The following is a 15,936-nucleotide window of genomic DNA, read 5'->3' as shown; positions in this document are numbered from 1 at the left end:
GATTATTTTTGTGGGAGCATAATTGAGGCACTAGAAGAGCTCAGGAACAAAAACCTCTTACTGTAACTTGGCAAGTTAGTGTGCCCTAGCTGAGCTATGGCAACCACCCACATACACACATCTAGTCCATGACAAGTACCAGGTAATTCCACATAGTTTATACTGCACTGAAATAGAGGGATGCAAAATCACATTCCAGTTCAGATATTTTTGGCTCAGTGCTCACACACAGCCAGCCATCAAAGTAAATCTGAAACAATTTAGGTACTGGTAACTTGCTCATCTGCTTAAGCCTTCCAGTGTATGCAGGCATCAGACTTTTCCTTCCATTGTTTTAGTCCTTAATATATAAGATGATTGTGAGTAGGGCCTTAAAAAAGATTTTTTGTAATAGAAAGTAATCTAAAAAAGGTAGAGCAAAGCAGTGGTCTTTGCTGAAGATTTCTGTGCAGTTCTCATGGTGCTTGCACCTGGATTGCAAATATGATCTGTTTTGTCTTCTAGCTTAAATTTCAGATCATAGGCAACAGAGTACAACCAGATATGGATGTGTTTGGGATAGATACTTTGGACATAGATGCACATGGAGTAGCTGGCATGATTGCACACATTGCTGAAACATGGAATAGTAAACATGGTGCCACTTACCTGTGGCCAAATCTAAGATTCTTTGCAAAGCATTAACTCCAGCTACCTCATGAAATGTACTTCAACTCTGAGAGAAGTATGGCAAAAGATATAGACATAACAGTATCAGCCACCTTTTTTTTTTCAAAACAACAGTCTGCACCACATCCAAATTCCTTCTGGGATATTTTATGTGCGTGTCAGCTTCTTCTCTGGGCCCACTCATGAGTAAACTCTGGTGTTCTAAGCAGAGGTGGAAAATGGGGACACTGATTTGTGTGTGAATTAAAGGATGAGGTGTGTAATATTGTGCATAGTGACTGCTATTGTTAGATGATATATTCTAGTTCCATGCTGAGGGATTGCAGCTGCTTTTCCTGTTCAGCCCATAGCCATCCCAGGCAGAACTAGATGTGTCTTGTGTCACTGTACAGTCTCACTCTCTGTGCTCCTGCACTGGTGAATTTTGTCTTAGACTCAAGTGCTCTGACTGAGGCTCTTCTACTGCTCTCCTCACCCTGCTGGAACTCTTCTACTGTGCTGATTTTTGCAGTATGCCCAAAGGCCAATTTGCTTGGATTAACACAGGTCCAGTTTAATAAATGTATCCAGCTGTCTAATAGGTTTGAGCAAATGAACCTTAAACTGCTTAATTTAATTTGGAGTTAGCATCTAGGTCTTGGTGCTTGAATTAAAATTAAGGAGTTGGCTGAATGTTAAAACTCCATGATGGAGGTGAAATCATCCATGATAATGGAACGTACAGCATACACACATACAAAAAGAAAAAATTGTAATTTTAAAGGCCAGATTGCTTCCTCTTATCTGCCTTTGCACAGAACCACAACCTGTAACCTCCAGGAAGATTGCTAATATCAATATCACTGCAGTTTGATACAGGCCCATTGGGCTTGTCCAGGATCCACATATATCTGAGTAAACATTGGCCAGGCCTTCAGGGCTGGTACAAGCTGGAGCCCTTGGTCTGTGAGTCCCCTGTGTTCAGACGTTTTGGTTTTTTACTGCTTTTTCATCTCATAAATGAGGGAGTGAAAAGAAGGTGGCATTCTGCAAAGAGAGAAATGCGTTTTCCAGTCTGACCTATGCCAGTGGAAATTTTGATTTGGCTTTGAAGATGGCATATATGACCACTGTTGTGAAGTGCAGTCAGGTTGGCAGTCTGATGGGATGAAGCATGAGAGCTAGAAGGTGAACGTTTACAGGTTTTCCTCTGGAAACAAACTGGCAGTGTAGTGAAGGGACAATAGCAATGGTACAATGCCTTTATCTGTTCTCTTAGATCTCTGTGTGCTTTTGCAATGGAGATTAGTATAACTATTCCCATTTTAATGGTTTAATCTAAACCAAGAGTTTTGTCTGTAGACCAGCTGTCAAATCAGTGGCACTGTGAGGGTTGGCCCTTTGATTTTCAGTTGTGGTGGGTTGACCCTGTCTGGACACCAGGTGCCCACCAAAGCCTCTCTATCACTCCCCTGCTCAAGTGGACAGGAGATATAAAATATAAAAAAATCAGGTCACAATAAGGACAGGGAGTGATCACTGATTACTGTAACGGGCAAACCAGCCTTGACTTGGTGAGATTAGTGTAATTTATTACCAATTAAATCAGAGTAAGATAATAAGAAATAGAACCAAATCTTAAAACCTCTTCCCCCATCCCTTTCTTCTTCCTGGGTTCACCTACACTCCTGAATTCTCTACCTCCTCTCTCCCCAACAGTGCAGGGAGACAGGGAATGGGAGCTGTGGTCAGTTCATTACCCATTGTCTCTGCTGCTCCTTTGTCCTCAGGGGGAGGACTCCTCACACTCTTCCCCTGCTTATGGGAGGGAGTTTGTCCTGTGGGAGACAGCTCTCCATGAATTTCTCAAATGTGGGCCCTTCCCATGGGCTGCAGTTCTTCATGAACTGCTCCAGCACGGGTCCCTTCCACAGCCACATTCAGTCAGCACTGTCACCAGAAATTATGCTGTGCTTTCAGCCTGGTTAGCACAGTTTGCCAGCTTAGGGTTGGAGCTGGCTTACAGGTTCAAAGCATGGACAGGGTAATGCTGGATGTCCTCAGTCTGACCTGAGCAGTGTTGCTTTGTGATAGATAAATGGATTTATGCTCATAAAAGCAGAGGCTGGCCCTGAATCTGAACAATATGGATTGTTTGAAGAAGCATCTGCATATTTGGTTTATTTTCAATTTGAGCTTGTGTTTTGGGCAGCTGATATAGCAACTGTGCTGGGTGAATGTGTGTGTGTGTGTACGTGTGTACAACATTGCATTCTGCAGCAGTAACTCTGCAATTGCCAACTGCGCTCTACCAAGAAGTCTATAGAATAATGGGTTGCAGTTCAGTGGAAGAATATTTCAGGAAGCGTTTGCTGAAGTGAGAGAAACCTCTGCCTATGGGACACTTCTCACAGGGTTGTGTTTGGGCCATGTTTAGTCCTTGGCAGGACATGCAAGCTTGTAGCCCCATGCCTGTATCAAGGAGGAAGGATGTTGTTGCCTGGTAGATTAAAGTGCATGTTGTGATCCTGAGTTAATCTCACCCTGATTTTGATATTGCCATCTGTGTTTGCTTCTTACAGCCCCTCATCACCTTGGAGAGCAGCATCTCGTACATGTTCACTGTGGAGGGGACGAACACTGTAACTGTGCAAGTTGCTGGAGGCAACACCCTCATCCAAGACACCAAGGAGATCGCAGTGCATGGTACCCTCAGCCTTTCACAATCATGTCTCAGGGGGTTGAAGGACAGACAGACAGACACTGCTAATCCAAAATGAACTCTGGGAACTAATAAGTTCCTGGAGGAACCTCTGAAGACAAACCTTCAGAACTTGAGAGAGTTCCCCTGCTCTCTTTGGTGCTTGTTTTATTTAAAAAGATACTGCAACATCCAGAAAGAAAAACAGATCTTGCAAAAGATGCCACATAAATGCTGTGCTGGCACATCCCTGCTATTCTGTGGATTTCCTCATTTATACTCTGGCTGGTTTATCTTGATCTAAAACTAGTGCCTTCTTACAAATGATTAATGGTACTTGTTTGAAGAGTCTGGAGATCAGTTGCTTCAAGGTGAGGCGCAGCACATCTCCAAAAACATAAAGGATAGTTTTCTGCCCTGGTAACTTAAATCTGAGCTTGATTCCTGTCCTGGATCTGTGCCTCCCATTGGCCCCAATCCATTGTGCACAGCTGTCATAAGGACTGGTCTTTGGTGACACCAGAGGGGAGAGCTGGAATTGAAAAAAAAAATAAATTGTTCTGTATTTGAAGTCTAGGAAGTTTTTCTTCTTCCCAGCAATCAGTCAATTAGGAAGCAATTTCAAAGTGTTTTGTGAATAGCCATTGCTTGATTAGCCAGTCATTACCACCACTGCGTTCTGCTTTGTTGGGGTATTAACCACTCATGGCTTCCCTCCAGGAGAGCAAACAGATAATATGCTTTTGAAAACATTACTTACAGCGAGTGTTTGCTTTGCAGACCACAATGCATACAATTATACAGACATTCCAAATTTCAGCCAGGTGCTGCCTTACTTACTGGTCAACTTCCTTGCAAGCAGAATTGGACAAAGTTGAGTGGCAAAATTGCAAAGCTCAGAGGCATCATGAAGGGATGATATCTCCTCACCTCTCTCATTCTTGCTTCTATTTCTTTGGGGAAAGCCAGAAGTTGGCATTACAGCAAAACGTCCTTTATAAGAACCATTACAAGAATTTGTTCCTTACAAGCTTTCCGTCCTGCTTAGTGTTAGCCAGCCTTTTTCTTCCTTCAGCCTTTTCTCTCTCTTGCTTTAAGATAATTATGGTCTTCTTGTTGCCTTCTGCACCCTTATCTGTAGCCTGAACACTGCCCATTTAATCTTCTCATAAATACTGTTTTTCTATTCCAGAGTATTTCCAATCTCAGCTCCTTTCATTTTCTCCCAACTTGGACTACCATAACCCTGACATCCCTGAATGGAGACAAGACATTGGGAAAGTCATCAAGAGAGCACTAGCACAGGTAAGCATCTGTTTCTTTGTGTCTACTAATATTGACTGCATGGTTAAAACATGCACTTTTTTGACATACTAGCTTAAAAGAATGGGAAAGGACAGCAGTAATGAAGCTATCATTAAAAATCGATAAAAAGCTTCTTAGTGTGCTGGATCTTTTTACAGAGGCAAATTATATTGGTAGTTTTGTGGAAATATTACAATTACTTTTATTAATATTTCTGTGGTACTTTTTAGCTTTTAATATCTTTGAGGATTTTGCAAATTCTTGATTGTCATTATTTTTATCTTGACAAATTGATATGACAGTATCTACTGTTTTCTACTCCAAATATTTGGTTAGTGTTACTGCGTGTTGTTAAACAGCTGATCTACCTCATCTCAGAAGATAGGCATTGTAGTATGCTGGATGCACGAGAAAGATATTTTTATCTCTTCCTGATACTCAGTCAGGAGTTCCACATGCAGCTACGTGTAGCAACTGAACATTTTAGAGCTCTACTCCCTTTCCAACTGGGGCAAAAAAAATAAGGATTCAGAGTGAAAATAAACTTACCTTTAAAATACAGGATAAAGAGAGACTTCTGTGGGTAGGAAGAATACTGAATCTTCCTTTGGGATTAATTAGAATATGTAAATTAGTACTCATATTCTTGCAGGAAAGGGGACAGAATAATTTATGATATCAAATAGTCAGGGACTTTGGTTTTGTATGAAATCTGGAGATAGATTTAGACAAGCTTTTGTGGGTTTTGCATCCTGCCAAAAATGTATCTTGCTTTTTTTTCTTCAGCTACAGCTGTTCTTAGAAATGGAGGCTGATTATTTTTACTGGGAAAGTACAATCCTGCTCAGCTTTTCTCATCTGCAGCCCACTCAAAATTCACAGTTTATAAGATTTCCTAGATTGTTTTTCATCCTGAGAAAACACTAAGTTAATTTTTTTAAACTGTTGTTCCCTTTTACTGTATTCAGAGTCAATCTTGTAGAAAAAAAATAGATTAATTAGGTTGCAACTATGAAGGGTTACAGAGAACAGTAGAAATCTTGTAGAAGTGCTTGCTTGTATATCCCACCAGGAATGGGCTGCCCTGTTGATATATTTCAGCTCATGAATGAGGCCATGGAGCTCGAGGTGGGATAGGACCAGAGGGCTAATTGAGTTAACCTCATGTAGCTGAGCATTTCTGAGGGAGGGGAGGCTTCCTGCCCTATGGAGGATGCACAGCTTGGATTTGGGGAGAGAGGGCAGCAGCCTTGGTGGGCAGGTCATGCTGAAGGCAATTGTGAGTGTCAGGTACTCTTGGTTCAGTAAACTGAGCAACCCCTAGCACAGCCCTCCTGATCAGCCACAGTAGTAAAAAATCTCCCACTGTGGACATTGTTATTCATGTATGGCAAATGTGGATCCCCACAACCTCTTAATATAAGGTGATTGCAGGCAATTTTCTTCACATGTCCTTGTTAGTTGCACACTCACCGGTGGTCACCCTGAGACACTCTCTGGATCTGAGTTTAGGTCATTCTTTTGTAGCAAGAACTGTATGGAAAATTCGGACCTGGAGACACACTGTGTCTGGACTTTGGGTTGAGATCTTTGGATCCAGGGATGCTGTCAAGCCTACATTTACTTCTAGAAAGGAAGTAGAGTGGTTATTTAGCAGAACTTCCAATTTCTGACCCACTAAATGGGCAGACCAGCTCATTAGGACCATAACACCTACACTGGAACTGGCAAATAAAAATTTGATGGGAGTACCATTTCTGGTGGTGAATAGAAATATGAGTAACAAAATAGCAGCTAGAGACCTCCTTTTTGCTTTTCTTGTACTTTTTTTTAGGTGACTGGTATCCCTGATGAACAGATCTTGGTAGCTGTGTTTCCTGGGCTGCCTACTTCTGCTGAACTGTTCATACTGCCCCATAAAAACACAACAGAGAGGAGGAAAAGCAGTGAGGCTGATCTGGAGCAAGTAAGGAAAGAAGGATTAATGGAACATTTATTCCTGTTGTATCATTTGCAGACAGGCCCCTTAAGTTGTGCAGCATTGGAAATACTTACGATAAGTGTGGTGGGAACGGATGTGTCTGGGACTGTGGCACTGTAGTTTATGGCATTAAAGAAAATTATTTTCAGAGGAAAAATGGGATTTCTAATACCTCACTGAAATATGTCACAGTCTACCACTAGAAGAAATTCTTCCTAAATCAGTGGTGTGTCCTTATTACGGTAGTTATGACCAAAGGAACCTTGAATATGTACTCTCTCTACTCCCTGGAGGAATGCTAATAGACAGAGGCCAAAGCAGCAAGATAATATACTGAGGTTTACTAAAAATAAATCAGGCTCTTCAGCTCATATATCACAGGAACAAGACCTCTTTTTTTTTTTTTTTTCTGCAGCAGCAAATGTCCTGTGCAAACTATATTTGGAAGTTACAATATCCATCCATTTAGATAAATAGGTAATTACGGTGATGAATAGCAACAGTGATATGCAGGCAAGGAAAGAGCTAGGAACAACAGCATTAGTCTGCTGAAGCTTTCATGTTAGAATTACCAAGTGATTAAATCAGGTCTATAAAGGCAAAGGAGTGAAGTACTGCTGCTGGAAAGGCTGCTTAGCTCTAGCTAGTGTTCTTGTATACAGCATTTTTACAGTGCTGCATACAAGCTATGCAGCAGCGTGCAAGCTATGGGTGAGCCCACTGCCACATAACTCTTGGAAGACTAAGTTTTCTGTGATCAAATATTAAATAATTCAGAGGACTGCTGAATTCAGTGGAAGTTCTTGTCACCCACTCGTTAAAGTCAGTTCCTGCAGAGCAGTACCTTTGTCCTAGAAAGTTAGCAAAGCTGGCCTCTCAAATTTATGTTGTTCAGAGCGCAGAAAAAATGCACTGAAGTGGGAAGATTTGAAAGATTTTTTGGAGGAGGTGTTCTGGGAGTCATGTCTATCCTGTTCAGTAGGACCTGCCAGTACTAGAACTCCATCTGAACAAGCTGTTGTGTAAATATTTCATATATCAGTCTTATGCTGACACCTCAGTTAGGTTTCTGACTAAGTGACCATGAGGCCTGAAGCTCTAGTGCTCTAATTTTATTTGACAGTCTACTCAGTTGTACCTTGGCACCCGTTGTTGGCTTCTGCCTGAGGAGCTCTGCCCTGGAGAGTAGGTTATCAGGACTACTCAGTAGCTGTGCCCTGCCTATGAGAACTACTCTATGGAGACCAGGAATTAAAAAACTCAGGTTCCAGTGTGACATGCCATGTGCTCTGGGGCAACCAAATAAACAAATCATAGCAGGGTTGCTGATATCCCAGCTCAGCAACTCCAGTAAACTACAGTCCAAGGCTGCTTTTCTAAATGATGGAGAAATATAGCAAATTTTCCACTAATCTTAAAAACTGGATTGTCTCATCTCTCCAATAGCCTATTTAAATAGAAGCTATATGACAGGATCAATGTGAATGAAGAAGTGTAAGTTGGGACTACCTAACTTAGTTCCATTATCCACCAATAAAAGGTCAATAGGTCAGTGATTGCCAAATGCATTTGATCAAACTCACAGGATATTGTCGAGGATAAAAAGATCCTTAGTTATTTTCCCTCCTCCTCCTGTAGCCCCCCAAAAAAAGAAAAAAAAAATTTGCTAACTTTCTTGGTTTGCTCCTCAGGAGAGATATACTATGTAAATCTCAAAAATCCTGTAAGGGAGACTTGCACAGAATAACACTGAGTTTCATGTAGAGCACACGTACATTTCTTTCCACTTCCTCAGTCCTTCCTGAAGGCACTAAGAGAAGTTAGGTACCTTTCTAGGCTTATGTGCATTCCTGAATGTTCTCCAGACTTTGCTATCTTCTATATTGTAACTATTGTACCTCTTATTTCCTCAGGTGGTAGAAATCCTTTTTAATGCTCTCAACCAGAACCTTGTCCAGTTTGAACTGAAGCCTGGTGTTGAAGTCATTGTGTATGTTACTCAGTTAACATTAGGTGAGTGTGGAGTCAAATGCCTAGCTGTGGTTCTCTTGAGGCTTCAGACAACTCCAGGAGAACCAGTCTACATCAGATCACTCACAGTTTGGTATGTGCTACTGGGACACATAGGACTCATCATATCGAGGCATTGTGGTAGAAGCAGGAAGTGTTAAAAACAACCCATCAGGGGCATCTTCATGCTCCAGTTTGCACAAGTATAAAAAGTACCTTGTAAGAGTTCCCTATGGTTTAATTAACTAGTGCACTGGTGTTTTTCAAGTGTTTTAGAAAACCAGGTGAATGGTGTTCTATAAAGCCCTCACTGGGCACATGTGGAATTCAGGAGGGGTATTGCTAACTTACATGGATGTTGGATCAAATCCTTATTGCAAAGGGCTTGTTACAGTTATTACTAGCTACAAACCTTTAAAGTGGCAAAGTACTCATGAAGAGAAGATCTAGGCCTCTTACAGGGAATATGTGCCTGAATACTGACTTCTACAAATTGAAATTTATTTAAATTTCAACCTATCTTCATATTTGGACAGAGGAACCAACAGTCATCTTAAGCTTCATCACCCCCTTTGCTTTAAACCACCCTGATGTGAAGCTCTCAGCTATTGGTGAGACAGTCATGGTTACAAAGGAGGTGATGGATTTATTTTTGACCTTGCTTTTTATGACTGCCCTTGCAATTGTCTGCAATGTGGGATCTTGTGCTGATAGCCTCTCTGAAAGACTGGGATTCCTATCCCACAGTAATACACTTCAGCTTCTTTTTATGGGAGGCTCTGAGAGAGACAAGAACTGGGCTAAATCAAAGCTTGTGACTTTCCCTACAGGTGATATCTTTTTACCTTCACTCTCTAACACTGTTTAGGGATGAGAATCAGATGTTAACAGGAGTAGGCTCAAATTATTTAATTTGAAAAACTGGGAATGGGATGCAAATTTCTGCAGTCTCCAGGTGGCCAGGATTCTCCAGAATTTGGATTTATTCTAGCAAAACACTACATTTAACATACATTGCACAACTATTCATGCACCCCCTCCAGTGCAGGTACTGCACCTGTTTCATGACCATTCCCACTTATTTCACCTTGGGTGAAGTGACACTCTTTTCCATAAAACAGTCAGAAGTATAAGTAGCAGGATATTGGCAGGATAAGACTGTTAGGTGTGGAAATTTGGCAACAAAATCAGAAGTGAATCTATTTGCATGACTTTGTTCCCATCTTCAGGGTGACAGAAAAAGAATAGAGAATAGCAAAACACCAAAACCAAATATTTATGCAGAATGAGAAACACTCAGCTGCTACTTATAATCATTTGTGCCTCATTAGAGACTTCTCATCAGACACTTGATTCTCAGCACAGTGCTCAGGCCATTAAGATGGTGTGCTCTGATGAGCTGTGGGAATAGCTGCATAAACAAGGTATAGGAATATACTGTATTTAAACCACCAAAAATGTCAAGGATTGATGGATCAAATCTCCAAAATGTGATAATGTATTGCATGCTTGGGTCCAGGATTATTGCTTGGGTTCCTCCACATTATGAAAACTGACTCGATTTAAAAGTCTCTAAGGTCCAATACCAGGATGAGCCTTGAGGCTTCTCACAAGACTGTCACATGTGAGACAGACATACATCCTTGGAAGTTGGGAGTCATGCTGTTCATTGATGGTCTGAGGTAGCTTCTCCAAAGGGGAATACACATGCATTAAGACACGCTTCATAAAATTCATTTCCACTCCAGTCCCTGGAAAAGCCTGAAAAGAAATAGCCCAGAGTGTTAACACAGGAGTGATCAGGCATTCAGCTAAGCATGTCTTGCTGTGCCTTTTCACTAGGAGATGTTAGACTGCACTGTCTTGAAAAGGGATCTTGACTTTTGAAGGACAAGAGAGTCAATTTGTTTCCTACTGATTGGTTTTGCCGAAAACAGCATGCACCATGCAGTGGTGATAAAGCAGATGTGACAAAGACAGACTTGAGCTCAAGTCTCTGGTAGTTAATGTGTTCCCTTGTAATATCCTGAAAATGTAATGCTCTGCTTTTCCTCCTGCAGCACCCCTTGTTGATTCCAGCTCAGGTCACAGCAGTTCTGCGATGCTGATGTTGTTGTCTGTGGTGTTTGTAGGCTTGGCTGTTTTTTTAATCTACAAATTCAAGAGGTAAGTTGAAAAACTTTGGGATGGGAGAAGGAGACACTGGGTGGTTTATAGGAAAACTAGGCAGAGCTGTGCCTGAACTGAAAATGTAGAGCAAGTTATGCTGGCCTGAGACTTAGACCAGTATAGTTCCCTATTTCTGAAAGAGAAAACCATCTACTGCCCTTTGACCACAAACTCAGTATTCCAAAAGCTCATCAAGAGCTCAGAAATCAAGCTGTAGCCTGCTTCAGCAGATGTGTTTGTACCACACACCAGAAATGGGAATCCTCTGTGCTCTCTGGGTGCTGAGATACACAGTGCAGGCTTAATCAAAAAACCACATAATGTGTGACTTCATAGAGCCTATGTCCACCTGGCCATCTGCCTTCTCATTTGCAGCATCTCATTTGTATCTTGCAAAGTGAATAGGTTAGTTTTGCAGAGGAACAGGTGTGATTATGTTAAAGGTGGGAGACTCAAAGCCAGAAAATTTTGTGTAAAGCATCAAAATGCCTTTGGGAATCTGTGCTGGGATTTACTTTGACAGATGTGAACGTAAACCTTTTGCTTCCAGCAGCAGGTAGGACCAGTGCTGGCCCATGGCACTTGGCTGCTGCAAGCTGTGAAACAAAATATGTGATAAGAATGGCCTGTTTGCTGAAGGGCTGCTTTATGAGAATATATTATAGGCAGATGGAGCTCCTTAGAAAGAACTTTGCATTCAGTACAGTACTTACTATATAAAATGATTTATGTGCCCAGATCCTGCCCAGTGGTAAAATATTGTATTAGAAGCATAAGCTGAGTCTGATTTCAAAAAAAAAGAAAAAAACCTAACAAATAAATTAAAAAAAAAATCAAACTTCCTGGACATAGTAGTTCCTTCAAATGGGGAAACTAGAGCTTTTCCTGTCCAATTCCAGCTATGTTTCTTTCTCCAGCTTTTCTGCACTCCAGAATAATGCTAGTACTCTCTAATGAACATAGTGGGATACAAACAATATTAAAAATGGAATGATAAGACTGCATGTATCCTCTTCTCCAAGTTTAAAGTTTCCCTCATTTCTAACCTCTTACGTTAACCATTGTCAAAATCAGTGAGTGACCCTGCTTCTAGTGCTTGATCCTGTGCACATTGATATCTGTTACCAAGCTCCCACTGACTTCAGTAGCACAGGATAATTTCCAGAGAATCCATTTATGTGAATCTGCTCAGACACAGATTTCAAGGCCTTCAGCACGACCTCCTAATCTCAGTCTGAAATCCTCTCTCTGCTTTTATGAGGTGGAATACAGCTTCCCATGTGAATGGAGAATGGGACATGGGACTTGTTTAAGGCATTGGTTGTTTAATAGTGTGCTGGAGAGGCATCTGATGATTTCTCTCATGCCCATACATAGGATGAGGAGGGCAAAGAACTCTTTCTGGGGGATGTGTCAAGATGTAGGTACAAACCTGTGTAAGACATGCTTTCCTTTCTTTCTTGGTGAGGTGGTTTCTTGTTTGGACTGATGTCTTTGTCAGCAATCAGTTATGAGGAAGAAGGATCTGTATATTCCAGCTGCCAGAGAACAGATTAACAGCTTGTTAATCTGCTTTGGCAGTCTCCAGGTCATGTTATACTACTACAGCTCATAAAACTGACTCTTGTACTTCTTTAGCATCCTGAGCCTTGAGCATAGCAGCCATCAGCTTTCTACGGTGCTCCAGGGCTGGGAAGACCTGCCCTATTAAAATCTGTCTGAAAATTGAAGGTATTACAAATTGGGAGTGAGGAGGAAGGTGGTTAAAGCATCCATTTTGCTTAGCACAAAAGCTCATCAATTTGCTGTCCCCTCTTATCTGGTCTGTCCCAAAGAGGATGAACCCAGAACGAACCAACAAAGTTTAGGATTAAGTCAGATACACAGAGGGTCCTCAACTTGATTTTTCAGAACAGAAAGAAAGTTTTCAGCTCTCTCTGAAACCCCTGGCTCAATGGAGCAGAAATGAGAGCATGCAACAATTCTCAGCGGAAGAAGGGGGGCAAACCCAAAAGCTTTCCTCACCTCTCAGCGATGCAGAGGTCCATTAGCCATGTGTACTTTTTTGATTAATGGTGATCCCAGCCTGAATACAGGACTGCTGCTTACAGGGAAAGGTTGTGGGGAGAGAATAGGCCTGCATGAATTTTTAATTCTACAACTTCACAGATTTGGTACTTTGGTGGTTTGCACACAGACTCCTTATTATGAGTCCCTCAATTTATAGACTCAGCAGGCATGTTAAACACTGCTGCCAGAGAGATGCTTGTTGAGCAGGTCCAGGTGGAAAAGGAAGGAAAAAGGAAAAGTATGGAAATAAACCATAAAGAGGTGTTTTCTTTTCTGGTAGTATGAGCAGGTCAATACCATGTGTGTATGAGTGGTGAGCAGTGGTGGGGCAATGGGGCAGTCAGGGAGTGTGCATGTCCTGAGACAGGACTGCAGGAGTGTGTGTGCTCAGAGTCGTGTGGTGGGATGTTGTGTCCACCTGTGTCTGTACTGGGAGGCACAGCAGAATTAGGTATGTGTGTATGGATACACATATGTACAGCCGCCTCGGTTTCTTTTTTCCCCAACTTTCCCTAACTCTTTTTCCCCCTTCTGAAGTGGAGGGGTCTCTGCTTCACAGTTATAAAAACCTTTTCTCACCTTTCCTCTCCGGGCTCACAAGACAATCACTTCTCTGCCATCGCATTGTTTGGAAGCAAAATTAAGTCTTCCAATATCTCCAGGCATGTTCTCATGTCCATGTCTCTACACATCTCCAGACGTATTCTGGGCACTTAAATCCTATGGGAATGCCTTAGTTCTCTCGCATTCCCTGTGTAGTTCTTATGTCTTCTAGTGTCATGTAAGGTATATTTTAACATTACAGATTAGGAGAAAGGGAGAAGATAATGAGATTTGTTATCTGCTGCTAAACATCCCAAATAGTCCTGTCCTGCTGCTGGTTAAGAACAGAATGCCAGATCAAGCCAATAGGACTAGTTGGTTGAGGCCAGAACTTCACTGGAGTAATATCAGCATAGATCTATTGAATGCATGAGAGTTGAGGCAATTTCCACTGCTTTCAGTCTCTGACATATCCAACAGCAGATAGATTAGCATAAAGATATGGCATTTTATATAATTTCTTTTGAACATATCTTCTTGCTCTCTCCTGTATTCTTTTAGGAACTGAAAATATTCTCTGGATTTTCTTTTCTTGAGCAGTGTGGACTGTCTAACTAACTGACTTTCCAGGATATCATTCTAACAGTCCAAGTTAATTTCACTTAGAAGAAGGAAGAAGAAATACTCCCTTAACTTTTTTGGCTTCCTTAGCAGCAAGGGAAAATAAGTCCCTGCAAACTTGCATGATCCATAGCATGACAAACGTTTTTTTTGCAATGCAATGGTAACAAATAGACTTTGGAAGGGTACTATGAGGTCCAAATCCTGGACTCTGAGGGAGGACCAATTCTTTATAACTCCTTCTGTGACAATTCCTATTGAGTCAGTGTGGGCCTGTCAACAGCAGCAAGCCTAGCGATTTTTTTCTCAACTGATAGTAGTGCTCAAATCGATTTTTACTTTTGGTTTCCAATGCCCCACTGATCATATAATAAATACTGAGAGAGCTGACAATTGCAGCTGATTGTACGTAGTTGATTGCTGCACTCTGAGCTGAGTACAGTGTCCACTGTGTGCATGACTTCTCATTTAAAAGGACAGGACCAGAACACTCAGGTTTACAGCTGTCAGTGGCCTGAGATTTGGGGTAGCTTTAGGCTGGTATTGGAATCAGTGGATGATAATGGCACTTTTAGAAATGAACATCTCTGTGTTGCTTTCACCGTTCTGAGGGCTCACTGCCAGTGCTGCATTTCTGGGATTGGTCTCAGTTTAATTTGTTTGAGTAATAAATGACATGCTGAGGATTCCTGTGTTGCAAAATATAGCCTCTCGTTTTCCTTTCTTGCGCAGGAAAATCCCTTGGATTAATATCTATGCCCAAGTTCAGCATGACAAGGAGCAGGAAATGATTGGCTCTGTCAGCCAAAGTGAAAATGCCCCCAAAATCACTCTGAGTGAGTTCACAGACCCTGAGGAGCTGATGGACAAAGAGCTGGACACAAGAGTGATGGGTGAGAGACAGCCCTCCACTGTTGTTTTTTTTTTCACAGTCTGGGTGAGGATGTTGGTCACTGGGGTATTAGAGAGGCAGTGACTGTGACCCCAGGTACAAGTAGAGCCTGAGGCACTGAGATAGGGGTAAATCTCTCTCTGTAACATGGTAACAGAGAGTTTTTCTTACAACTTCTTCCACAATGTTACATGACCAGGGTAGGAACCTGTAGCCAACAATAGGTATATGGGACTTAGTAATAGCTGTGGCTCTCACTTATGCCTGCTCATGACCCCGCCTCTCCTGGGAAGTACCAAATTTGCTGAACCCTCAGAAGAATCAGCTGAGCCAAGCTTACACTGTTGGTGTGCTATGATTACAAGCAAATATGTCCCTAATAGTTTAATGAGTTTACTGCTGGTCAACCGAGCTGTAGTAATGATTTTTCTGCATGCTCCCTGCTTATTGCAAATACAAAAGAGGATGTCTTACTTCTAAACACCTTTGCTGTCTTTACACTTAAACAAGCACATCCTAAGAAGGAGTCAGAAGCAATATAGACCAAACTGTTAAAGCTACTGCACTGACTCTCTTCTCCATTTTCTCCTCCACAGGAAGCATCTCAACAATTGCCAACAGTGAAAGCACAAAGGAAATCCCCAACTGCACTAGTGTTTAATACTGAGAATCCACTTGGTCTACAATATTTCTGACTTTTTATTTGTAATTATTATTGTTATAATTATTATTATTATTATGAAAAAAGAAAGAGTTATATGTCATTATTATCATTTGGGAGGGGATGGGGTGGGCTTTTTGTGTTTACCAGGGCTGCATTCATAAATAGCAGGGGTTCTTCATATTTAGGAAATACACATCAGATTAGAAATAAAAAGCAAAGAATGAGTCCAGTGTGCAATGGGATTTGAATGCCAGCCTCCTGTTAAACACAGAATGGGAATTAAGTATTCAAATCCAACAGATAGGTATTGTACCTTAGGCAACATGTTGTAA

The 15,936-nt window shown here is 41.5% G+C and overlaps 1 protein-coding gene across 1 annotated transcript in view; it reads left to right on the top strand.

The window, feature by feature from the left end:
* SORCS3 (sortilin related VPS10 domain containing receptor 3) overlaps positions 1 to 15,930 on the top strand; it is a 286,600-nt gene extending 270,670 nt beyond the window's left edge. The window contains exons 22-28 of the mRNA XM_027692189.1: positions 3,231 to 3,354; positions 4,542 to 4,654; positions 6,489 to 6,620; positions 8,549 to 8,648; positions 10,706 to 10,811; positions 14,781 to 14,941; positions 15,537 to 15,930. Of these exons, the coding sequence (XP_027547990.1) occupies positions 3,231 to 3,354; positions 4,542 to 4,654; positions 6,489 to 6,620; positions 8,549 to 8,648; positions 10,706 to 10,811; positions 14,781 to 14,941; positions 15,537 to 15,601 (801 nt within the window). The 3' untranslated portion in view covers positions 15,602 to 15,930. The remainder of the gene's footprint in view (positions 1 to 3,230; positions 3,355 to 4,541; positions 4,655 to 6,488; positions 6,621 to 8,548; positions 8,649 to 10,705; positions 10,812 to 14,780; positions 14,942 to 15,536) is intronic.
* The last annotated feature ends 6 nt before the right edge of the window (positions 15,931 to 15,936 follow it).

This window comes from Neopelma chrysocephalum, unplaced genomic scaffold, assembly GCF_003984885.1.
Source record: "Neopelma chrysocephalum unplaced genomic scaffold, ASM398488v2 Primary Assembly neopelma1_85, whole genome shotgun sequence".
In the NCBI taxonomy this organism is placed as follows: domain Eukaryota; kingdom Metazoa; phylum Chordata; class Aves; order Passeriformes; family Pipridae; genus Neopelma; species Neopelma chrysocephalum.
This window is presented reverse-complemented; position numbering and strand designations above follow the sequence as displayed.